This window comes from Hypomesus transpacificus, chromosome 19 (genome assembly GCF_021917145.1).
Source record: "Hypomesus transpacificus isolate Combined female chromosome 19, fHypTra1, whole genome shotgun sequence".
NCBI lineage: Eukaryota > Metazoa > Chordata > Actinopteri > Osmeriformes > Osmeridae > Hypomesus > Hypomesus transpacificus.
The window spans coordinates 12,590,244-12,614,836 of record NC_061078.1 but is presented as its reverse complement, the minus strand read 5'-3'; the positions used below and the strand labels follow the sequence as shown (position 1 = coordinate 12,614,836).

The window sequence follows — 24,593 nt, the reverse complement described above, 5'->3', positions numbered from 1 at the left end:
AATAGGCCAACAGGCAAATATTTTCCGTCCTACTGTTTCCTCCTCTCTTCTTTATCTTCTAAGCCCCCCCCCACCACCACCACCTCCTCCTTCCCCTTTCTTTTCCCTGGTCTCACATGATTTCCTTCCTCCCCTCCCTCCTTAGTTTGCCTCTCCTCTAGACTGGACCAGTTTGTCTGTGAGCAGGCTGAACTTCTAAGGCAGTTTATTTACAGAAGGCATGGCGTCTAGATTAGTCTTGTGGTTGTCCTGAACACCAGACTGTGAAATAAAAAGTAGCTCTTTGCCAAAGAGTTAGTAAGACTGAAACAGAACGGAAGAGGGGAGGTGGAAATAGACAGATGGAGAGTTAGAAAGAGACATGGAAAGAAAGAAAAGTGGTGTACAATGAAGGGAAGAGGAAAAAGTGCTGCCCTTGAGAGATGATCATGCTTATGTTGCCATGGTAGCAAGCCCTGTTAGGTAACTAGGTTGTCATGGTGCTTACTCCTGCCAGAGCTAAAGACCTGGCTTATTCACCAGAAACACACCCGCACGCACACAATCTTGTTGAAATCCTTGTTGCTCTAACAGTGAGTCAGTATTTGCAGGTGAGCATGTGTGACACTGAGGGGGAGTCCCGCTCTTTTCAGGTCCATTTCAGGTCCAGTCTTCTGAGTAGGGGTATACTACAGAATGCTGTGATGGCGTGTTTGATTGTGGGTGTGTTTCAATCACATGAGAGGACGGCGTGAGCACCTACAAAGGCTGCCTGTCAGACTGTACGTGCTACAAAATGCTGCATTTGAAAAAGAGTTCAACAAATGTACCAGTCGTGTGAATTTAGCAGATGGTTACCATGGGAACAAGACCACAGTTGCGAAAGAGAGAGGGCTGAAGAGAGGAAGAGAGAGAGATTTGGAAAAATTGAGAGGGACAGGGAATGAGAGAGACACACACACCAACAACAATCAACAACGGAATCGTGGGAAATTAAGTTGTTACGTTTTATTTAATTTGTCTTTTTCTTGTGGTCGACTTATCCAAATGTCATAAAAAGCTGTTGATCAGCTAGGAAAGAAATTGCTGTAAGAAAAGGTCGGCAAGCAGGGCACAATCAATCTACGTGTTTTTTCTTTTCTTCCTACATCCAGTCACTCATGCAGCTCTTTTATGGTGGACCGTCCCTTCAAATGTCACACTCAGACCTACCCCCGAAACAGCCTCATCTCCTCCACTCACCTCCACCTTCCCTCCAACCTAATAAACCTTCCAGTCCATCTATACTTAAACTCCTCTCTCCATCCGCTTCACTAGTTATCTGGCCTCCTGGTCAAATGGGGATATCTTTAGTGGTTAGAATAGTGTCTTTTACACTGACACTTAAAACATGGATATGAATATATAAATGGTCCTAACTAGGCTATCAGTTCAAGTTTCTCTTTATGAAGACATATTGTCCTGCTCAGATGAATGTTCCCACATGCTGTTCAGTGTAGACCTTGCTCATGATCCCTAAAACTTCCCCCTGTGGTCCCAGTCGATGCTGGTTGGCATACAGAGTACAGGCAGTGTTTACGTGTTTTCCCTCCATAGACATAGAACAGAACACCAACAACACACAGCTTAGTAGTGTTTCTCCTACTTTCTATGGTTTCTCCTATCATTTTCAAAGTGTAGAAGTTGTGATGGCCAGAGTAAGAGGCCTTTGGCAAATCAACTATCAAGATGACAAATCCTCTCTCTGTCAGCAGACGCTGAGTCCATGCATAGTCTCACCCCCATACCAGTAGTCTCTTCTTTTCTTAGTGTGTTGGTGTAACTGTGATATGAGAGACACTCAATAAAACTACAAGTAAAAACAATTACAAAACATCAGCAGTGGCAGCTAATAAACTCAACGGAATGTGTCAAGTAATACAGGTGCAGCAAAAAAGGCAACATATCTTGCACGACAAAACTAGTCTTGCAACCGAAAGTAGCAGAGGAGGAAGACTGGCAGGCGCAGGGGAGGGCAGGGGAAGGGAGAGCAGAGAGGGGGAGAGGGCAGGGAGAAGGAAGGGAGAGGAGAGGAGAGGAGAGAGGAGGAGAAGGCAGGGAGAGGGCATGGGAAGGGAGAGGAGAGAGTCCGGGTCAGTTAAAAGGGACAAGGGAGGAAAGGCAAAGACAGCAGTACAGGCAAGAAGCAAAGAGAAGTATAGGGGGATGGGTTAGGGTTAGGAGGTAGGGGAGGGCAGGTTGTGTCCAGTACACAGGGTAGTGGGGACTCCATGGTTCATAACACACACTGAATGTGTGTCGGAAGTGCGTTTGTCCGGTCGGGGTCGGCCGGAGCGACGAGACGCTGTACACAGGGAGAAAAGAGACATGGCTGTTATCCTTCAGCATACTACAGATGGCGAAACAAAAACGTAAACAACAAAGACAAAAGATAGTACGTAAATGTTCTGAATTTTGGATTCTACCTTCAGGAGGGTTGTGGCCTGTCCATGGTAAACCAGGAAGTTTACCATGCCTCACTCATGCTAGGCCGATGCACCATACCCCTGCGTGTGTGTGTGTGTATGCGTGCATGCGTGTGTATAAAACGTGTCTTACTAGTCAGAGCAAACCATGCGTTTATCTCACGTTCCCTTTAGCTGAGGATGAAGGTCTAGTTATCAACATCATCGTCAAAATCATCATCATCATCATCATCATCATCATCATGCGGTGTATTCAGCCATGCTGGGGTGTTCTGGTTTCACGAGGTCTCTGCTCTCCTCTCTCCTGGCCTGGTCTCCAGCATCCAGCTCACCTCTTGCAGCTGACTCCCATAAGGCCACAGGGAAACACATTCACATCCACACAGGCCAATCAAATACAAACTCCCTGTAAAAGGCTTCATACAAAAATTTATTTCATGCTAAGGTGTGGTCTTGCACTCTTTTTTTGTCTATTGATTTCATGTTGCATAACGATGTGCATGCAGTTTGGGTTCCCTCAAGTTTCAAACAGCATACAGTGCTCGTAAGTTTTCAAATGTACACAGAGTTCCTGCAGCTTATCGAGTTCCCAGCTCAGTTTTGTGAGAAGCAAAGATGTGAACACACCTACCCCTGTGCTAAACCATCAGCACTCTCATTTTTATATATTTTTTTGTAATTTTCTTTCAAAAATAACACTGTTAAAAGTAGTTCTTATTTTGACAGTAACAATGACAACTATCATCGTTTCCATAAATAATCCTTTGTAAACATCTAGTAAAGATCAAACAGAAAAATAGATTACTCCATTAAGCCCAGATACGATCCAGGATCACAAGCATGCCAACAGAGACAAGATTTGGACCAATTAGAGAGCTGCTAAAACACCCCCTCCCACCTGTAAGTCTCTGATCCAGGAATATGATTGGTGGTCAACGTGACCTGAGCTGCCAAGGTCAAGAACTCAACCATGAGAAAGAGAGAAAAAAAAAAGGTTTGCTAAAGAAAACCACACTGTCATTCAACACCTTATTGTTTGGCTACATAAATAGTATGCAAAGGTGTGGAACCTTTAGAAGTAAAGAGAATCCACACAGAAATAGAACAGTTAGGACGTTGTCTTTTCATAGTCCACCATGCAACTCATGCTAAAGGAACACACAGACATATTTCACTGAAGACAAGGTGCCATCACTCATGTCTCTAGTAGTCATGGATCGCCCCCCCACCCCCTTCCCCCCCTCCTGATAGATTACATTCCACCATTGTCAGGCTGGCCCTCGGAATCCTCCACTCCGCCCTTCCAGTCGGAGAAAAAAAAAGTCCCTACAGTGATAACAGCAGGAATGCCATCTTCAATCCTGATCTTCCTCCATGCCGGAGAAGAATCCCCCAGAGAGTGAAAGAGCTCTCTGTATCTTTACCTCCACCTCTCCCTTGGTTTGTGCCCTGTCATCCCTCCTTCTGCTGGAGAGGAGAGAACACCACAGGCCAGGTTTGTCCCAGTCTCACTGTGCACTGCGCCCCCCTCAGGTCACTCTGAGAACTTCCGCCTGCATGTATTTAACTAGGACAGTCTCCTCTGTCCAGGGATCTGTGGTAGAGAGGGAGCTCAGGATCAGCCAGCAGCCAGCAGGACAGACGGACAGAGACAAGAGGAGCTCAGATGGTGGAGGAAAAAAAAAGAAACTCTCTCACTGTGATCCGCGAAGAGAGGAGGGAACGAGAGACAGATGTGGAAAGAGGAAGGCAAAAGGAAGAAACAAAATCTTAGGACAGTGAGGGAAGAAAGAAAGAAAGAAAAAAAACGTTTTCAGTCCAGCTGGCTGCCAGAGAGATAGAGAGGCGGAGAGAAAGAGCGAGGGGACAGAGAGAAGAAGGCGAAGCGACGACAGAGAGAGGAAAAGAGAGAGAAAGTGAGAACGAGGGCGACGTAGAGATCGACCGATCAAAAGACACGTGTCGTACAAGAAAACTGCAGGAGGCACTGGGCTTCTCGTCACACTTCCTGTCGGGAAGGTGTGCAGTGAGAGTGCAGCAGGAGTCCTCTGGTCTGCATGTTCAGGGAGGGCTGTCCAAACAGTAAGGCTGGCTAAACTCCACAGTCACTAAGAATTCACGGGTGATCCACGTGACTTGATGTCTGCCCCTTTGGAATGACTCACACCACAGAAGACCACCACAGTTAAAGCAACAAAAAGCACCACAATAGACTACATGAGACCACCACACTGGAACACACTACACTACATCAGAGCACATCAGACCACCACTGAAGTTCACGACAGTGAAGCAAAGTTCAGAAGACCACAGGAGCTGAGCAGGAAATGGACCCACAAAGACACGGGCAAAGATGTCGGAAGGTAGGCGGGTCAACAGATACACTAGGCAGGTGGATAGGGTCAGGGAGACAGGTAAGCAGATAGACAAGCCGGGTGAACAGATAAGACAGGCGGGCAGAGAGTCAAGTGTCATCATACCATCCACATCGGTGGACCATCATCGCGCGGTGCAATGTCAAAGCCAAAGTGACATGCCGCCTGTGCTTACGCAAGCTCCGGCATATAGCATGCAACTCCCTCCCCCTACCCCCCCCCCCCTCTGCCCCCCCCCTTCCATCTACAGGGTGGGACATGCGTGAGGAGACGGGCACGACACATGCCTACGCGGAGCACCCAGCAGCACAGGGTGAGATGACATCAGCAACAGACATGACAGCACCGCACCTGCACACGCACACACACACACGCCACAAACACACATACACGATACATGTGCACAGGTATAACATATATATAGAGATGTGATATTTCAGCGTGTCAGGGTGCCGCTGTGTGTTGTGTGTCTGTAACCGTCTGGTCGAGGGCAGACACGGCTGCAGTGGTCAGTCTTCTGACCCCACTCTACTCTCCTCTGCTCTACTGTAGGCTACTACTATCGTAATCTTCTCAGTTCTATTCAACTGTTGTCTTCTGTACTATTTTATGATGCTGTCATGCTATGAAGGTGTGAGGGGGGGGGTCGTGGTTGAGGCGCTGTCTGATTGGTGGATGGATTGTCTCAGGGCATCAGGTTGTGGGCGTGGCTAGGCCGTCCGCCCAGCCTAGCTGCAGCAGAGGGTAACCCTGGCAACCTTGGCCTGTTGACTCCACCCCCGACCGCCCTACTGGCCAATCACGTACACGGATGAGAAACAAACGAATAAGACGATGGATGAAGAAAAACAAGGAAAAACAAACAAACAACAAAGAAAAACAGAAAAAAGGAAAGTTAAATCTGGCCTTGGGGGAGGGGGGGGTGGAGGAGGGGGGGGGAGTGGAGGGGGGGGGGGGGGGGCAGGGGGGCCTGTCAAAGACTGACAACCAATCCAATGGAGGGAGGGGGGAGGGAGCTTAGAGGGAGGGTTTTATTGAGGGTAAATGTACCCTTCTGATGGATAAAAAACGTGCCAGGAAAACAAAAAGCAAGGATTTGTTTTTGACAGCATACTTTTAACAAAAGCTTTTAACATGAGATCAATAAAAACAAGACTAACTTAAATAAGGGTTTAGTTCCCCAGTCAGGACAGAGTGAAAAAAAGAGAGTAGAAAAAGGAAGACAGAGAAAAAGATGGAGTTCAACGTCTAAAAAGAGTGTTGGAAGAAGATAGGGGGATGATTTTACTGTGGACTGCATTCGGTACATGTGGAGTACGTTGCATGGGTGTCTGGGTTTGATTGTGTGTGTGTGTGTGTATGATTGCGTGTAGCATAACGTACCCTTCCTCCCTCTCGCCCCTGACAGTCCAGGTCTCTTTCCCATGGCCAACAGGAAGCATGTTTGGTCCCGGTCGGAGGCGGGGCTAAACACCTGGCCGTCCTCAGGTGACATCACCTGGTCGATGTGGGGACAGTCCTCATTGGCCAGTGCTGCTTTGGCAGCCTCCCCGTTCACTTTGGGATCTGGAACAAGGACATACACATGACACATGGGTCACCATCACCATAACATGAGAGGTTGGAGGAGGAAAGAGTGACCAAAGACAAATGCTGTCTCTATGGCATGACCTGCCACATACAGATCTGCCTAAACTCCCCAACAATCCGAAACGACACATTCCCTGCATGCAAAGCCGTCATCAATAAACTAGTACGGATAGCGTTTTTAGCCACCGCCTGCGTTCTCCTGCAAGTTTCAAGTATGTGTTTTGGAGTTTGTGAGTGCATGAATTTGTGTGTGTGTGTGTGTGTGTGCTTGTGTGGTCCGCTAGTATGCTTCATTACATCAGCTACTCAAGGGAGCAGCTTTTTTGTGAGAAGTGCTTTACAAGTTATGCAACCTTTCCTCTGCAAGCAGAGGTTGTCTGTGTGACTCAGGTTTTCAGATGACGGGGCTGTGAGGTGAGAGCTGTGGATCAGGTACAGAGGTACTGTGTGTGAGTTTCGGGTGCACGATCAGGAGAAGTTGTTTAAAGTCTGCAGAGGCCCCCCCAAAAAAAGAAAAAAGAATCTATTGTGCATTGCGTGGAAACTGTCGTCATGGTAACAGGCGCTGGCACGGAATAAAAGACTGGGAGAGGATGAATAAAGGCTTTAGGTACGCAAGGGTCCAACCCCTGGCGACATCATTTATTGGTCAATATCTCTGAGGTCATCCCTACAATATGACTGAACCTCGTGAAGCTGGATCGTGCATGCAATGGATGATGGACGCCCGTATGCAGACAGATTCAGAGACAGAGAGAGCTGGAGAGAGACGGGTCTCACCTATCCTGTTGACTTCTTGGACTTCCTGCGTAGCCTGAGGGCACGTGTCGTTGTAGGAGGCGTGTTGCGGGATCGGGTCGATGCGTGTGACGTGGGGAGGGCAAGTTTCACTGTGCGGGGCGTGCTGGGAACACGTGTCGCTGTGCAAGCTCGGGCGTGGAGAGTTGAGGCCCGAACGGCAGTAGTTGGGGGAGCCGGGCTGGGGCGCTCGAGGAATGTGTTTGTTCTTCTTCTTGGGGAGCTTCTGCTTGGCCATGGCCAGGGAGTAGTACATGCCGAAGTTGTTGACGATGACGGGCACGGGCATGGCGATGGTCAGCACCCCCGACAGGGCACACAGCGCGCCCACCAGCATGCCCGACCACGTCTGGGGGTACATGTCGCCGTAGCCCAGCGTCGTCATGGTGACCACCGCCCACCAGAAGCCGATGGGGATGTTCTTGAAATGCGTGTGATCGCTGGCGCGCGGGTCGTTGGGCGAGGCTCCGATGCGTTCGGCGTAGTAGATCATGGTGGCGAAGATGAGCACGCCCAGGGCCAGGAAGATGATGAGGAGGAGGAACTCGTTGGTGCTGGCGCGCAGCGTGTGGCCCAGCACGCGGAGGCCCACGAAGTGGCGGGTCAGCTTGAAGATGCGCAGGATCCGGACGAAGCGCACCACCCGGAGGAAGCCCAGGACGTCCTTGGCCGCCTTGGACGACAGGCCGCTCAGCCCCACCTCCAGGTAGAAGGGCAGGATGGCCACAAAGTCAATGATGTTCAGGGTGTTCCTCACAAACTCCAGCTTGTTGGGACAGAAGGTGATCCTCATGAGGAACTCGAAGGTGAACCACATCACACACACGCCCTCAATGTAGGTGAGGTAGACCACCGTCTCCGTCTCCTGGTACACGCGGGTGCTGTTGTCCACGGGGTCGATGTCCGTGTAGTTGATGATGGGGTTGAAGGCCTCGTGGGTCTCCAGGCAGAACGTCGTGATGGAGACCACGATGAAGAAAAGAGAGGCAAATGCCACCCGCTGTCGGGAAGGGAAAAAAAGAGAGAGCGCGAGATCAGTGAAAGGGATAAGGGAATAGAGGAAAAAGAGAGAGAGAGAGAGAGAGAGAGAGAGAGAGAGAGAGAGAGAGAGAGAGAGAGAGAGAGAGAGAGAGAGAGAGAGAGAGAGAGAGAGAGAGAGAGAGAGAGAGAGAGAGAGAGGGTTTAGGATGTGGTGATGCTGGATGGTAGGCACTCAAGTGTGCTCGACTGAAGAGCATCTGATTTCACGCTGAACTTCTGGGAAAGGGCTACGCTACAACTCAGGCAATTAGAGGGGCATTAGAACACTGTGTTTGTGTGTGAGTGTGTGTGGTTGAGTGTGTGTGTGTGTGTGTGTGTGGAGCAGGTTCCTAATAAAGGCTGACAGTACAGGCTTGTTTACACAGTGGCATCAAATAGGCAGACTGGAATGAACCAGACAAGCATGAAACTCGCCACTGAAAAACACTCTCACTCTCTAGCCTCCCAGATACACAGGAGAGGAGGATTGATGGGCGATGAACACGTTTGAAAGCTAACTCTTCAACATGCCTCCAGGAAGGTCCTCCTACCAACCCATATTCAAGCACTTCATGTTATTTTTGAACATAGAGAGATGCCCTATACACAGAGATGCCCTATATTGGCCGCTCTCTTAAAGCTGGCCAGCTAGCTTCATCATTTGACTTTGTGGGACACGAGATTCTCTTAGAAGAAACTCCAAAACGGTGAGAACATGCTGAAGAACAGGGCTTGATGCTAGCCATTCTGTTGGTCTTCACCACCATACAGTCCAGTCACAGACGTGTGCAACACACCACAGTACAGTACAACACAGCAAACCCCTGTAGCGTACAGTACAATCCACCACCATGCGGTACAGTTAGAGCTCAGTGCAGCGTGTGCATTAGCGCTGCACTGTTATGGAGCCACTGCGTGTAGGAGACAGACTGCAGGCAGAGTCTCCTCTCCCACCTCCCACTCCCACTCAGCTTGGCTCCCAGAGATGAAAGCCTGTCACGTTCTCCTGTGGAGGCACCTTGCTCTCCTCCCATCTGGCCCCCTGGAGGTGGAGAGGAGCCGGAGATCACGGAGAACACAGAGGGCGCGTGGCCCGAAGACGTGCGCGTGCCCCACGAGGGAGTCGTACGTGTGTTTGGGTTTGGGAACGGGTCCAGTTGGTGAGTTCATGCACACCTGGTGTTTGAAAACAGTGTTTTCCATGAGACTCAGAGTGAGAGTCATTGAGGTGTAGTTTCCGTGGAGATAATACTCTTGTGATGATGTAGGTCTTTCTGCAACTTCTCAGACCAAATGTCTCCTCAGGCTACTGGGATGTTATTTGACTCTATTGACAAGTTGATGTGAGAGAGAAAATGGAGAGGAATTCCCCTCAGATCACATTGGTGAAGTGACTTAAAGTTGTCTGCCTGTCTGCTAGCGTCCCTGTCTCTCTGCTGGCCTGTCGACCCGCCTGCCTGTTTACCTGCATGTCTGTGTCTAGGTTTCTGTCGGTCTGTCTTTCTGTCACTCAGCTTGTTTGACCAACTCTCTCCTTGCCCCAGTTTGGAGCTTGCAGCCAAGATCCCGGAGACAGCTAGTCAGGGTCATTTCTTATGCAGGGCTCTCAGAGAGCCACTCAGAACCATGTGTGTGTGTGTGTGTGTGTGTGGGGGGGGGGGGCTGATACACGCACACGTGCACACGTGTGCATTTTTCACACAGCAATACGGTGCTGTTATAAGATGGTCTGTTTTATCGATAGAAAAGTCGTTGAGGGTTTATGTTTTGGACGCAAGTGCACTTTTTTTTCCTCCACTCCCTGCGATGTAGTATGGATCTCCTTCTGAAGTCAAGGACAGGTCAAGGCACTGAGAAACGCCATGCTTGTGTCCCTCGGGCATGGAGCATGGCTCAAGGGTCATGCCCTTCTCATGACTGTTTGTCACTACTGAGACTAGAAGAGGATGCTGCACTTCCACACCCCTCCACACACACACCCCTCCACACACACACCCCTCCACACACACACCCCTCCACACACACACACACACCTCCACACACACCCCTCCACACCCCTCCACACCCACACCCCTCCACACACACACCCCTCCACACACACACCCCTCCACACACACACACACACACACCTCCACACACACCCCTCCACACCCCTCCACACACACACCCCTCCACACACACACTCCTCCACACACACACACACACACCTCCACACACACACCCCTCCACACACACACACACCTCCACACACACACCCCTCCACACACACACCCCTCCACACACACCCCTTCACACACACACACCTCCACACACACCCCCCTCCACACACACACCCCTCCACACACACCCCTTCACACACACACACCTCCACACCCACACTCTCACTTTCGAGTCTTCACCAGGCCAAACTTACACACCTACTCTTCACCCACACACAGATGCACAAGCCTCCTCTTACAAAATAGCATTCCTCCTAACCCCCAGCTCCTGCAATGACCCCTTTCCCAGATTTCCTACTGTCTCCAACCCCTGGTCATTCCCTATCCTTAGCCTTGGTGTCACTCTAGTCTACAGAGGAAAAGTGATTTAAAGGAATGATAATGATATACATGATTAGTGGAATCCGTATCTCACCCCCTCTAAAGATCTATCTTGGCCATTTCTCTGACAAAGTATCCGACTGTGCACAGGCTTATAAACAATTGAACAGAAGAAACACATCAAATATTAATCCTTGGCTCTATGTGGTCTTTCATTCAGTCTTCATGAGTTAAGTCTGGAAAGCAACCCCGGAACGCTTATCAAGTTGACGCACGAGGGGAGGCCACCAATCGATGGACATGCCGCCTGGATACAACACACGTTCTCAGCGCGCGAGCGCACACTGTTGTCATACCACATTGCGGTTTCCCCTACCTGAACAAACGTGGACTGCAATATCAACCACAATTAAATTAACTAAGAGTGAATACAGTATGCAGTATCGACAACTCACCCTTGCATATTTAGAAGAGTATGGATCTTCAAAGAGTGCCCAAACGCGCCGCTGCCACCGTCTCCAATGGCATCCCGCCTTGGCATCCGCTGAGTCCCCGAGGGCCAGCCTCTTGGTCATCTCCATCTCATCGTCTCCATCCCCCGGGTCTCCTAACATATCTGCTTCCGTGTCATCAGACCCATTCTCAGCAGGCCCACCCCCAAAGCTATCCAAAGCCTCCTCGGCCTCTCGGTGTTGACGATAAGTCATCCAACAGCATGGTTCAACGTCCGTTTCGTCGATACCCCAGAACGCCAACTCCTCTTCGTACAATGGCCCGCACACATCGGCAGGGCAATGCAACTTACCGGTCCTGTAGTAATTAAGAATGTGGGCGAAGACGCCCGGGTGACGGTCAAAGAAAAATTCATCAAGCTTGGCATCATAGTCAAAGTGGCTGTGTGCGTCGGGCTCCGCCAGCCAAGCTAACCGGGTTCCCGGCAAGGTGCGAAGGGTGCTTCGGTAGGTCTGGTGCCGGATCCCTCCCACGTTAATCACGATACGGTCGTTTTCGTCGCCTTGGCCCATTGCGTCGCTTATACATGTCTTGAGCAGTTCCCTGGCAGTCTAATCCACATCTTTACCGAGACAACGCTGTGAGACCTGGCCATCACTGGAGCTGAGGGTGGTTATGATGAGGAGGGTGCGAAGAGGAGAAGGAGATGAAGACACAGAGACCTGGTTTTAGCAGTCAAAACACTACAATTTAGAAGAAGCGAGGAAGGCTAGGCTAACCATACCAAAGACATCACTGCCTCGCCTGCTCAGATATTTAAGAAACTGCAGAGAATGAGGGGGAAAGATCACTTAGACTCCCAGGCTATAACATGTATGGTACCATCCCCAAAACAAAGACGTCCAGATCTCAAGAGTCCAGATAAATTGCTATATAAAATCCTTGCAACCAAATCCAAACCCGTTTGAATATATCCAGGGGTGGTTCTGAAGGGACAGCACCAGTAGCTCTTAACGCATCTCTCTCTCTCTTTCTCTCTCTCTCTCCTCCTACCGTTCTTGAAATAAGACACTTGCTCTTCTTCCAATGTCCTCTCTTTGATCGCACCAGAAACAGGAGTAAAGGGAGATCTCGATTGATCTGTGCCAATTACCGTTGACTTTATGCACCTGTTTATTTTTAGACAGCTCGATGCGGTACCTCAAAGAACGCGCCACTGCATGTCACTGCATGAAATCTGACGTGCATGCTCTATACAACATAGGCTACAAGAGAAAACCATGCGCAAAGCCTTTTTCAGCAGCCCCCCCAGAAATGCTGGATTGTTTAGAATGATACGTGGATTAAAGTGAAATCACGAGCTTTGAACATGAATCTGTCAGTTGCACAGTTGTTTTGGCACGTTATAAAGTTTATACTGCTCAATCAATAATTGTCGACAACATCTAGCAGGCCAGTGGATGCTGGTATGGATCGACATTGATGAATCACAATCAGGTCTTATTTTAAATCAAGGTTTCTTTTAAGGGAGGCAATGTGAGCAACCTGATACTAGACAGATTCACTGCCTCAGATGTATAGTAACAGCAGTTCAGAATAGACCTGTACACACACCGCCCCTCCCAGGCAATTTACCAAATACTGCATAAGCATGGATCTCTTTACTATAGTCAACCTGTAGGTGTCACCCTTGCACAACTAATTGGGTGCAAAGAGAGAACGAGGGAGACTACAAATATTAAACTATTCAGGCGGGGTCACCCGAAAGTACTGCGTACATTTTGTCGGTTGTGTGTGGTGTGGGCTGCCATATATTTTTTCAGGGGCGGGGGAATCACTGGGTGTTGCCTATGTGCTTCGACTGAACCTCAGACCTACAAAGAGCCTTGTCGACAAAATCAGTTTCCTTTTATTCAAAGATCTCTGACCTGCGTTGCGTCTAAAGGATCCGAAATCTTCAACCATGGGAGTGGAAGGCTGCACCAAATGTATCAAATATCTCCTTTTCTTCTTCAATTTCATCTTTTGGGTATGTTTATGTTGCATATTAAATCAAAACGTTCTCATAATCTTGCGTTTTAGGATATATTATGTTGATATTATGAGTATTTTTTTAAAAAATTTAAATAGAAATTGAAAGCTAACCACTCATATAGGCTATTTCAATCTAAAGTAACTAAAACATTAAGGAGAAAATCACTTGCACTGCAGTCTACTGAAGGCATCTAAGAACGATCACTTTAACTTTTGGCGTAATGCTTTCGTTGACCGACTCATTGTTGTTAGGCCTATCTTTCTTATTTTAAAAATATATATATTTCGGAGATCTATTTATGGCGTAAACACGCTGGTGCACGGTGCGCCCTCATATCCAGTACAAATAACGGTACAGGAGTGGCCATATGCAGGGGACCGCATCGTACAGAACATTATTGAATGTTTATGTTACGTTGTTTGTATTTCTTTAATGAATAATAGAACAAACCATAGTCTGGGTATTTGACTTAATTTGAGAGCGCGGATTAGCAAACAGGACGTGTTTATGTATTCAAAATATGCATTGTTTGGATTAGCCAAGTCTTAATACCCTTAATACCACAAATGTAGCCTAGTAATATCTCAAGGCCTAACCGAATTTGCCTGTTATTTGCTCATTCAATATTGGACATTGGCGAGTAGTTTTTAACGCTGTGGCCATATATGTTTATTCTGTGAACAACGTTACCACCATCCACATTCTTTCCTCGGCGAGGAACAGAAGGGAGGGAGGGAGGTCTAGCTGAGACCGAGGAAGTTTAGCAATGGTGGATGAATCACTTGAACGGAAATTGTGACAAAATGATTACAAACAGGTTATTCATAGCAACGCTTCTATAGACAGAGAACTTGTCATTTTGAGATATAATTATAAATCTTGATTTTAAAGATGAGAATATATCGTTTTTTTGTTACACAATATATATATATATATATATATTTGAAGTTGACTTTAAGGAAGACAGAGGTGATATTATAGCCTATATCCAACTCTTAAAGACCATTTGGAACAGATGAGAAAGTCAGAATAGAGAATGGAATCAAAATGCCTGTGTTCCAGTCCCTTACATCACTAGACACAACAGATGGATTGAAAGCCTCAAGGCTGTAGAGACGTCAAGGCTACCAAATGTTGTAAACTGTGAGGCCAAACTCTTGCTTTATGTGTCAGTTTGAAAGAGAGCTGGGACTGGGGATGGTGATAGGAGGACTGGGTATAGTCTATAGTGGGAAAGGGGACAATGGTGTGTCATGAGGTTGGACCTGAGACTATAGGGCCGAGGCTGGGTCCAGGGGCATTGGGCTTCATCTGGCCTGGGTACAGGCTGTAGTCAGCAGTGACTCATAGCTTCATCCTGACATTAACTAGTGCAAGAGGATCTGGAAGGAAATGGCTCATTGGTTAAGCACATCCTGTCATGTGAACATATAATTGTTTGTATGTTCTATCTTGAGAGTGGTCTCTTGAATTTATTCTTAAGGACTGTCAGTCGAAATATGTGTGTGTGTGTGTGTGTGTTTCTGTTCCAGTTCAACTCTTCTCGAGGTCAGGTTAAACCCCTCTCGATCCTAAACCTCACGAGCTTGCCAGGCATTTTACAATCTCTCGTCCACTGGGACCTGAGACCGAAATAGACCTCACACCAGAGGGGCAGAGGGGTAACTAACTACCCCACTCATACCACAACTACCTCCAACTGAACTGTAGGAAGGAACTTGGAGCAAAACCATATTTTGTATTTTTGTGTAGAAAAAGCTCACACTTTCCCTTGAAGAACTTTCTCTGAGTGTACATGGGGATGTGGATATCAGGAAGCTGGTTAAACAACTTGGTATCAGTTGCATTTTGCATGAAGTTAGTGTACTTTTTATAGTTTTGGAGCGTTGATCATATCCACTGACTGCTTGTGACTCATACAACCAGCCCAGAACTTACATGGACAGAGGTTGCTGAGAAACCCCCACTCCGAACCCCACCCTTCTCACCCTGCCTTGGGAGGGGAGCTGACAGGTGGTCGGGGGGGGAAAGGAGGAGGGTGTGGGGCTATAGCGTGTTATGTCCATCAGAGGAGGGCTGGCAGGTGGAGGGAGGGAGGGATTCAGACCGTGTTGTGTCCATTGGAGGCCCAGCGACAGCTGAGGGAGCCCTCCAAATACAGGAGGAAGACAGCGGACTCTAACTGACATCTCAGTCAACTTCAACTCATCTTACCAAATCCCTAACAAATTCAATAATATACCACAAGTAATGGTCTGTTGTGATAGTGGTTGTTTACTGTGTCGTACATGGCAAGGTAAACATGGCGTAGGATTGCGCTGTCGAGTTTTTGTGGTCGAAGTCTAGATGTTCTGCTCTGGTGCTGTTGCTAAGCGTTGTCAAGCCTACTGACACTGCCAGCAATCTCACAAAAACAACCTTTATACAAGGTGCTCGTAGCCAAAAAAGCCAGTGTAGCTCAACATATTTTACTGGGTTCATTTGCTAATGTAGATATAGGAAACATAAACATTTAGGACATGGGGTTTACAAGCCCTATTGCTTTACTAAGACTTTGCTAACAAAGTGGTGGATCTGTTTGACTTTACAACAAACGATTAACTGGTCAAACTGTACCTTTGATCCAAGGGGATGTAAATTCCATGCCATTCCCACCTGTCTAAGTATGTTGCTGTTGTAGACATAGTCTGACTGGGTTTAAACTGCATGTATGGGTCCTTGTGTGTATGTGTGTCTGTGTGTGTGTATACAGTATATGCATGTGTGTGTGTGTGTCTATGTGTGTGTCTGTGTGGGACCAAAGAGCATCTCTTCCTTGCGACTCTAGAATGCTAGCCCTCTTGGCCTCACCCTTTGGCACCCTCACTGTTTATGGGGTTGCTAGGCAGCAGTTTGTCTCCGCGCTGGAATGGGCCTCTCTGTAAGAGAGTAAGGGGGTAGAGGGTGGGAGGGATGGGGGGAGGGTCAGGGGATGAGAGGACAGAAAAGACGTTTGGCCCCGGCCTGTTTCCTGCGTGCTCCGCCAGACGTCACACGCTGCACAGAGAGAACCTCTGTGTGGGCTTTTGCAAGTGGTGACATTTGGGCGTGTGACGGTGTCTTTCCGGGAAAGCGTGATGTGAGGGTGGTACCCTGAGCCAACTGTGATATTATGATGCTTCCCAGCATGTAGTGTTGTAACTGCTGCTGTGAATGTCTTCACATATCCTAGACATTTTTGTCTACCGTCTACTTTTGTCTTCTTTTTTTTTTTAACCTTTATTACAGTATTTATTGTCCGTGTTTATATCTATCTATGCCTGTCTGTATGTCTGTCTAACTAACATTATGGCTACCATGTCCAGCTTGCAGGAGGTGTGATCCTGGGTGTGGCTTTATGGCTGAGACATGACCACCAGACCAGCAGCCTGCTGGAGCTCAAATTTGAGGACTCCCAGCCTCCCAGCACCTTCTACCTCAGTAAGTCTCCTCACACCTCCTACTCAGCATAAATACCTACAAACACTATTTTCCTATCTGGAAATCTGTCATCTACCTACTCTCTCTCTCTCTCTCTCTCTCTCTCTCTCTCTCTCTCTCTGTGTGTCTCTCTCTCTCTCTCTCTCTCTCTCTCTCTGTCTCTCTTTCTCTCTGTCTCTCTCTGTCTCTCTCTGTCTCTCTCTGTCTCTCTCTCTGCCTCTGCCTCTGCCTCTGCCTCTGCCTCTGCCTCTGCCTCTGCCTCTGCCTCTGCCTCTGCCTCTCCCTGCCATGCAATTATCTCTCTGTGTCTCTCTCTCTCTGTGTCTCTCTCTCTCTCTCACTGTGTCTCTCTCTCTCTCTCTCTCTCTCTAGGCTATCTATCTTTCTCACCCTCTCTTTTTATTTTCCTCCTCTATGTTTCAGACTGTATCACTCTAACCCCTAAAATAATCTTGGCGTCAGTTGAGTTCCTGATTCCATTCTCTTTAGGAAAACCTTGTGGATCTTAGGTTTGCTATCAAAACACATCTTTAAAAAATCACTATATGACAAAGTGCAAAAACAAGTTGCCATCATATCTTGGATTTTCCATGGTTGAGCCATAAATTAGGCTGGTACACCTCCCTTCCCCCACTCTTACTGGAGGAAAATAATCTCTTTTTTCCAGGATGTTATGGTAAATAATAATACGTTCTTAATGAATCTGCCTTATACCCCTTTCACACATGTGCACAGTAAAAAGAAATAATATCAAACTACATTATCACTGCAACGTTATTTGGTCTGCCAAGACACACTGTGCTGTAGGATGGCATCCAAGCTGCCTGCTGGAAAACATGAGGCAAACTCTCAGTGAAGGAAAGCAGACTTCAGACACTGATTACTCAGAACAGGCTCAAGGTTCACAGGAGCCACACCAGCGGCCCCCAGCAGGCTCCCTCTAAAGACCGGACTGGGAACGGGGGAGTCTGGAGTCTTTTAAGGGCCAAAAACTGGACTGGACTGCTGTCCCATTTCCCCCTGTTGGTGTTTAGAAAAGACTGGACTGGAGCAGGGTCTGTCCACTGTGAAGGACAGACTGGAGTGCTGTTTGTGGCCCAGGGGCGTCCTAGTGTGTTATCTTTAGTGGCAGCATTGTGTTGCTGTGTTGAGGCAGACCTTGTTTCTGTCCGCGGAGTTTCAAGGGAGCATTGAGGAGAGTGGGCGTGTTTTCTGTGGCCAAAACAAAATCCCCTCACAACAAACTCACCCTAACAAACCTAATGGTTCCATCCTGCCCGTTATATAAACAGTCTCCATTTTTACAGCGTGGTCAGTAAAGGAAAAAATTCCTCACCAGCCCGCCCGCCTCTTCTCTCCCTCCCCCTGAGAAAGTGTCCCTCCTTTCTTTCCACTGAAGCTTTCCTTTTCTCTCTTCCACATCTGGTTGTGGTTAACATCTATGGACTGTTCCTGGTGTCTGCCTGCCTGCCTGCTTCCCGTCTACGCTCTGTCGCTGCTTATCCACTATCCCCCTCTCTGTCTCCCCCTATCCTTCTCTCCCTCTCCCCCATCCCCCTCTCTGTCTCCCCCTCCCCCTATCCCTCTCCCCCCTCCCCCTCTCCCTCTCTCTACCTCTATCCCTCTCCCCCCTCCCCCTCTCCCTCTCTCTACCTCTATCTGTCTCCCCCTCCCCCTAGACATTACCCTGCCTCTTTTGGTTCCACCCCCTTCCTCGCTCCTCTGTTTTCCCCCCTTCTCTGTGCTGTTTGTGTAGATCTCCCCATCTTTCCGTTTTGCCTACCTCTGGGATACTTTCTACATGTGTCTTATGTAGTTCTCTGTAGACTTCTCATAGAGAGTCATGGGGCTTACATGCCAGAGTGTCCCCCTCGGTATACATACTGATGTAGCTAGTGTGGAGGGTTCCTTACACTGGAAAGCCTGACATCATGGACAGGTTGGTTTGACTGCAGCTTTTTCCTCTGCGGCCCCCAGACAGCTAGCTGTAATGAACTTAACAGCTGCATTGGGCATTACACCTCTCGCTCTCTCGCTCTCTCTCTTCTCCACGCCAACGCACTCACTCACAAGCCACTGATTCCACAGAAGGACATTTCCATTCGCTTCAGGTTTAATTCTGACGTTTGGGGCGTTTGTCCATGTTTTGGACAGATGAAACGTCTTAGGTTTGACAACCCGTTAGACGTCTTCTACTGAGTTAATCGGTCTCCAAGGTTGTGTTTTTCTTTTGTGAAACGATATGCGTACTAGGTAGGTAGAAAGAGGTCAGAGTCATGGTAAACGAGCAGTTAGTGGATTCGTAAAAAGAGAGGAAGGATTTAGCTGGGAGAGAAATACAGAGCTAAAGGTGTGGAGAGGAGGGAGAGGGGGGAGAGGGGGGAGGCAACATGCCAGCGCCCTGCTGCTCAGCAGGGGAGTCACGCCCCCAGGCCCGTCGGATGATGTCATGCCAGGGGACGGTCTCCTCCAGCCGTGATCGAATCAGCAGCCATTAGTTAGGTTAACCCCAACCCGTAGCCATTACAGAGATTGAAGGAGCTTTCGGAAAGCCACTAAGCCATCGATTTATGAAGGGGGAGGGAAGGGGAAGCAGGGGAGGGGCCATCTTATCTGTCTCTCTTTCGTGAGATGGGGGGAGAGCGACGGTGTGATTGGGATTGTGTGTGTGTATGCGTATGGACTGGAGACTATAATACAATTAGCTTCCACATGACATGGGAACGAGACGTGGGGCTAGGGGAGGGGCTGGGGTGGGCTGTTGCGGTAAAACAAAGAGAGAGGAGTGGGTGAGTCTGAGAGAGGCGAGTCTTTGCCAGGAAAGAGGGGAGGGGAGTGGGCAATCGAGCGAGACAGGCGAGAGAAAAAAACCCTGAAACAACCGCCGGCCTGAAATTCGGACTTTCATCTGTAAATGACCTATGAATATAATCTTCACAAGCCTGTTTCACTTTTCCTTGTCCCGTTGCACCATTCTCATTCTTCTTTCTTTGTCTACATTTCATTCTCCTCAACTGTTTTATGTTACTCTCACTCTCTTTCTCTTTCTCCTTCGCCTAAATACAGTGGTAAGCTTCCAACTTGTCCAATGCCATAAACACAAATAAATCTCACAAACAGGTCTGCCCCCTGGTGGTGATATGTGGTATTGTCAGTCTTCACTGAAATAATCAGGCATAGAAGGATTATCATGTTATAAAAACAGTCTCCAGTTTCATTGTTATCGAAAAAACTATTTATTCATAATCTCTCTCTCTCTCTCATTCTCTACTATTTTTCAGGCGTTCACATTCTGATTGCTGTTGGCTCAGTGATGATGGTTGTTGGGTTCCTTGGTTGCTATGGTGCCATCCAGGAGTCCCAGTGTCTTCTAGGAACGGTGAGTCTCCCTTGTGTCACTGAGGTGTAGTGAGAGTTGCACTTCTAATGATCGTGTGGTCAACTCCACTTCTAAGTGTTGTGTGGTCAACTATACTTCTAATGATCGTGTGGTCAACTCCACTTCTAATGGTTGTGTGGTCAACTACACTTCCAATGATTGTGTGGTCTACTTCACTTCTAATGGGTGTGTGGTCTACTTCACTTCTAATAGATTTCTATATCTCCTCTTAGTTCTTTGCTTGCCTGGTCATCCTTTTCGCCTGTGAGGTAGCTGCTGGAATCTGGGGCTTCATGCATAGAGATACGGTAAGAAGAAGATACTTCACCTTGGAAGACAATATGCACATAAGTTCCCATCCCCTCACTTCAACCTCTCTAACGGGCATACCCACAAACGTCCAAGTGTGAGTTGTATGGGCCTGGCCGGATCAGTTCAGCTCTCCCCTAACCCTAGCACTTCTGGGTCAGATTTCCAAAGAGATGGTCAACTTCTACGACTCGGTGTTTGAGAAGGCGACGACGGAATCCATCACTGAGCCCGACAGGAAGCAGGCTGCTGCGTCCGTGCTGAAAGTCTTTCACGAGACGGTAAGGGTCACACGCACGCAAACATACACACACACACTCACAGAGGGACACACACACATGCACAGACGTGTGTGTAATTGACTAATATGGGTCTTTTTGTTGTAGCTGGATTGCTGTGGAAAGGGAGGTACTTCCCTGACGAGTATCTTGACCAAGGGACTTTCTACGTTAGGACTCACTGATCTCTGCCCTAAGTCAGCTGCCAGAATGGAGGTAACGACTGGAGAAACAAGCCTTTAGAGTCTAAGTCCTGAACTGTTGAACAGTGAACACTGTAGTGGAAACTTAACCTTGGGTCTCCATCTTGCAGAACTGTCACTCCAAGATCAACGACCTGTTCTCTGAAAAGATCTATCTAATCGGCATCGCAGCCCTGGTGGTGGCTGTTATCATGGTGAGTATTGGGATAGATGGATGGATGTCAGTATCAACAGATAGACGTACGGATGGATTGACAATTGGGGGGTTGGATAGATCAAGAGATGGGATAAGGAGATCCGGGAGAAACCGAGGATTTCAGATCAGCCCAATTATGTGTTTCGTGCACACAGAGACTGGAGAATACCCACCCCTGAATCATGGCTTTCGTGTTGCCTCTCCTCCACTGTCCTCTCTCTCTCCCCTCTCTCTCTCTCTCTCTCTCTCTCTCTCTCTCTCTCTCTCTCTCTCTCTCTCTCTCTCTCTCTCTCTCTCTCTCTCTTGTCTCTCTCTCTCTCTCTCTCTCTCTCTCTCTCTCTCTCTCTCTCGCTCTTACAGATCTTCGAGATGATCTTCAGCATGGTCCTCTGCTGTGGCATCCGCAACAGCCCAGTCTACTAAGAGCAGGGGGGAAGGACTGAAGGAGAACCTCTGCTGTCCCGTCTTTTCTACAGCCTGTCACATTCACATGTACTTGCTTGCCAAATCAGTCAGTCCTACGAAGATAAAAGCGAAATCCGATTTTGTATTGTTACTGTCGTCGGTCACAGATGCTGTTTATATTTGACTAACGCTAGTCTACACACCAACACACACACACACAAACCTTGCACTTACATGCATGCGCACATCTACACCCACATCATGACCAGTACGGTCCATCTCGAATGAATAGATTATCGAAATATGAGAAATTGCTTCTTTCCATACAATTGTATTCTGCTAGCTTATTCAAATGTATCTGTATAAACTGTATATATTATTAGCTGTGCAGTAGGACTGTCTAGCATGAGTGTTGTGCTGAATCCTGTACTCCTGTACTCTCTGCTTGTCTGCCAACAACCACTAAGGACCAGTGAAAGGATGATGGTGATGTAGCACCATGCCAGAGGATCTGAACTAACCGAAGCCATAGAGAGGTCTCTCCTAGACTCCCTGCCTTATAGTGTGTCCATCGTTCGTTGTGTGATATCCTGTCTTAACTCGTTGTGACTGTACACTAACTAGCAGTATGGGGTTTGATTCCACTATACAGTTTACTAATAGGCTATTTTATAATTCTCCCTCCTTTATACGGACCCCATGTCTCATACCGGCCACTTTGCATAGCAGTTTCTTCGGTTTCCTCCAGGTCTGTTTAACCTCTGATGAGATGCCCTGTTGGCTTCGACTGCTAGCATGATGTAATGAGACCTGGGCGCGATGCCTTCTGCTGCACCTGACGTTTTCCGTCTCCGCCACCAGAGGGCGCTCCTGGCTATGGAGCCAATCTACAAGCTGATCCTGAATCAGTCTTATGTTTCTCCACTGATGCTTTGACAAACCGACCTTTAGTCTGTGGCCAGGGGCAACTTCATTCCAGACCTCTTTTCCTATCTGTTCACTGGCCTTCGGAAAGAGGCCGTGCTCAGTGGGTCACGCATGATACACACACACACACACACGCACTCACACACATACACACACAAACACAGAGAGAGAGATTCCCACTTATGCACATACATATTTACTGTATCATGAAGTGTAATCGTACATACTGTCAATCTTTCTTCACCAACAGATTACCACGCCTTGGTATCCTGTTATTTCTATGCTGTTAAGCGGTCAAGTGTCTTGTAACATGTACAGCTATACTCTTCTACTAATGACTAATGTAAAGACAAAGTAAGCCTTTATCTGTTGTTTGGTACGTTGTCAAGGGAAACAGCTGGGGATTTCAGTGGCAGTGTTCTGAAGTCAGTTGAGTTTGAAAACGAGAACCATGTGTGCTGGAGAGCATACCAGCGGCAGAGTGTGTGCTGAGCGGGGCTGAGGTGGATTGATAAGAATGACGAGGGCCAGCTAAACCGGCAGAGCTCTGGTCTGGTGCTGTATGATGTCACTGCCTTACTGAGACTCGACAGCTCACCGCCACTCAAATCTGGGCCTTTTTCTCTCCTGTTTTAGACTTCGGTTTGGTTTGTTGCCCAAATATTAAGGGATTAAATGTATTTTACAAATAACAGAATGTCTCAGATCTTTGTATTCTTCCAACCAGGGGTGGGATCTTCAATTATTTTGACAAAATCTTTGATGTTGGCCTGTAAAGCAAATCCCAGCACTACACAGCAACACTTGCTGATCTCCCTCTACCTACAGTTTCAATCGGTGGAGGGAGTAGGCAGTCCTCCAGATGGGGTCATACTCTTCTCTCTCAACACAGTACTACTGCCTGCCCTTACAGTATAGACACGTGTCGTCCTGCTGGGTGCTCACTAAGCCCCTACACTGTGGCCGTCTCTACGATCCCTTCCATCAGGAATCTGACCGGCCTGCTCACAGCTTCATATACCCTCTCCAGCCCCGTACCCTCTCCAGCCCCGTACCCTCTCCAGCCCCGTCCCCTCTCCAGCCCCGTCCCCTCTCCAGCCCCATACCCTCTCCAGCCCCATACCCTCTCCAGCCCCAGACCCTCTCCAGCCCCGTACCCTCTCCAGCCCCATACCCTCTCCAGCCCCAGACCCTCTCCAGCCCCAGTCCCTCTCCAGCCCCATACCCTCTCCAGCCCCGTACCCTCTCCAGCCCTGTACCATCTCCAGCCCCAGTCCCTCTCTAGCCCCATACCCTCTCCAGCCCCATACCCTCTCCAGCCCCGTACCCTCTCCAGCCCCGTACCCTCTCCAGCCCCATACCCTCTCCAGCCCCATACCCTCTCCAGCCCCGTACCCTCTCCAGCCCCGTCCCCTCTCCAGCCCCATACCCTCTCCAGCCCCATACCCTCTCCAGCCCCATACCTTCTCCAGCCCCGTACCCTCTCCATACCCTCTCCAGCCCCATACCCTCTCCAGCCCCATACCCTCTCCAGCCCCGTACCCTCTCCAGCTATGGACCCTGTCCCAACCAAGCGATCCCACTCTCACTTTATTGACCATGAACAATATAATCCAGATGAGCCTTTAAAAGGTTGTTGGGAATGCTTTTGAAGCTCTGTCTCTGTGTCTCGTGTGTGTTTGTGTGTCTCTGTTGCATGTGTGTGTGTGTGTGTGTGTGTGTGTATGGAGAAGGTGGACATGTGTTAAATGTTTGTGGTTATATCTGTGCCACATGTTTTCATTTTGGAGATACTTCTGAATGTGATTTGCCTTCTGGGGTGTGGCAGGCAATTGACAATGACTGATTTACAGTCTCCGTGACAACTGACTTGTATGTGTGTTGGTGTGTGTGCACGTGTGTGCATGCATGTGTGTGTTGGCATCGTCACCATCTGAACAGCAAACAGTGAAATCAACTAGAGCACTGTCAGACTTTTCTTCTAGTGGATCTCAACAGTCAGCATCCAGGGACGTTGTTGATAGTCGTCAGCATTAAAGCACCGTAAACTGGGTCTACCAAACAAGATGCCCCTAAGCCAAAATGCACATTCTCTTGGATGAACAGGGTGCAAACTTTCATACAATGGTGCCAACAACCACGTGCCAAATGCTTTGGATTGTGGACTAAACACTGCTCCGTG

At 48.3% G+C, this 24,593-nt stretch overlaps 2 protein-coding genes across 4 annotated transcripts; one reads left to right on the top strand and one right to left on the bottom strand.

Annotated features, from left to right (window-relative positions):
- Positions 1 to 972: 972 nt before the first annotated feature.
- On the bottom strand, positions 973 to 12,054 carry kcnc1a (potassium voltage-gated channel, Shaw-related subfamily, member 1a). 3 transcript variants are annotated; one of them, XM_047041262.1, is made up of 4 exons: positions 11,223 to 12,054; positions 7,190 to 8,207; positions 6,203 to 6,385; positions 973 to 2,323 (listed from the first exon to the last, which is right to left on the bottom strand). In XM_047041262.1, the coding sequence occupies exons 1-4, from the start codon at positions 11,790 to 11,792 to the stop codon at positions 2,196 to 2,198; spliced, it is 1,899 nt and encodes a 632-aa protein (XP_046897218.1). In that variant the 5' UTR covers positions 11,793 to 12,054; the 3' UTR covers positions 973 to 2,195. The 3 variants fall into 3 exon arrangements, with proteins under 3 accessions (XP_046897218.1, XP_046897219.1, XP_046897217.1); XM_047041263.1 differs by lacking the exon at positions 973 to 2,323 and adding an exon at positions 5,177 to 5,610 and having other exon boundaries at positions 6,194 to 6,385; XM_047041261.1 differs by lacking the exon at positions 973 to 2,323 and having other exon boundaries at positions 5,900 to 6,385.
- Positions 12,055 to 13,016: 962 nt separating this feature from the next.
- cd81a (CD81 molecule a) lies at positions 13,017 to 23,103 on the top strand. Its single transcript, XM_047042252.1, has 8 exons — positions 13,017 to 13,249; positions 16,600 to 16,714; positions 19,996 to 20,093; positions 20,327 to 20,401; positions 20,564 to 20,683; positions 20,789 to 20,896; positions 20,994 to 21,077; positions 21,440 to 23,103. Exons 1-8 carry the CDS (start codon positions 13,184 to 13,186, stop codon positions 21,500 to 21,502), a joined length of 729 nt encoding a protein of 242 aa, XP_046898208.1. The 5' UTR covers positions 13,017 to 13,183; the 3' UTR covers positions 21,503 to 23,103.
- The last annotated feature ends 1,490 nt before the right edge of the window (positions 23,104 to 24,593 follow it).

Excerpts from the sequence above, each read along its gene's own strand:
- kcnc1a (XM_047041261.1), bottom strand. The coding sequence starts at position 11,792 with ATGGGCCAAGGCGACGAAAACGACCGTATCGTGATTAACGTGGGAGGG. Across the intron at positions 8,208-11,222 it reads ACTCTTCTAAATATGCAAGG|CGGGTGGCATTTGCCTCTCT; the intron begins GTGAGTTGTCGA and ends CCTTCCCGACAG. Across the intron at positions 6,386-7,189 it reads CCAAGAAGTCAACAGGATAG|ATCCCAAAGTGAACGGGGAG; the intron begins GTGAGACCCGTC and ends TCCTTGTTCCAG.
- cd81a (XM_047042252.1), top strand. The coding sequence starts at position 13,184 with ATGGGAGTGGAAGGCTGCACCAAATGTATCAAATATCTCCTTTTCTTC. Across the intron at positions 20,897-20,993 it reads AGTCAGCTGCCAGAATGGAG|AACTGTCACTCCAAGATCAA; the intron begins GTAACGACTGGA and ends TCCATCTTGCAG. Across the intron at positions 21,078-21,439 it reads TGGTGGTGGCTGTTATCATG|ATCTTCGAGATGATCTTCAG; the intron begins GTGAGTATTGGG and ends TCGCTCTTACAG.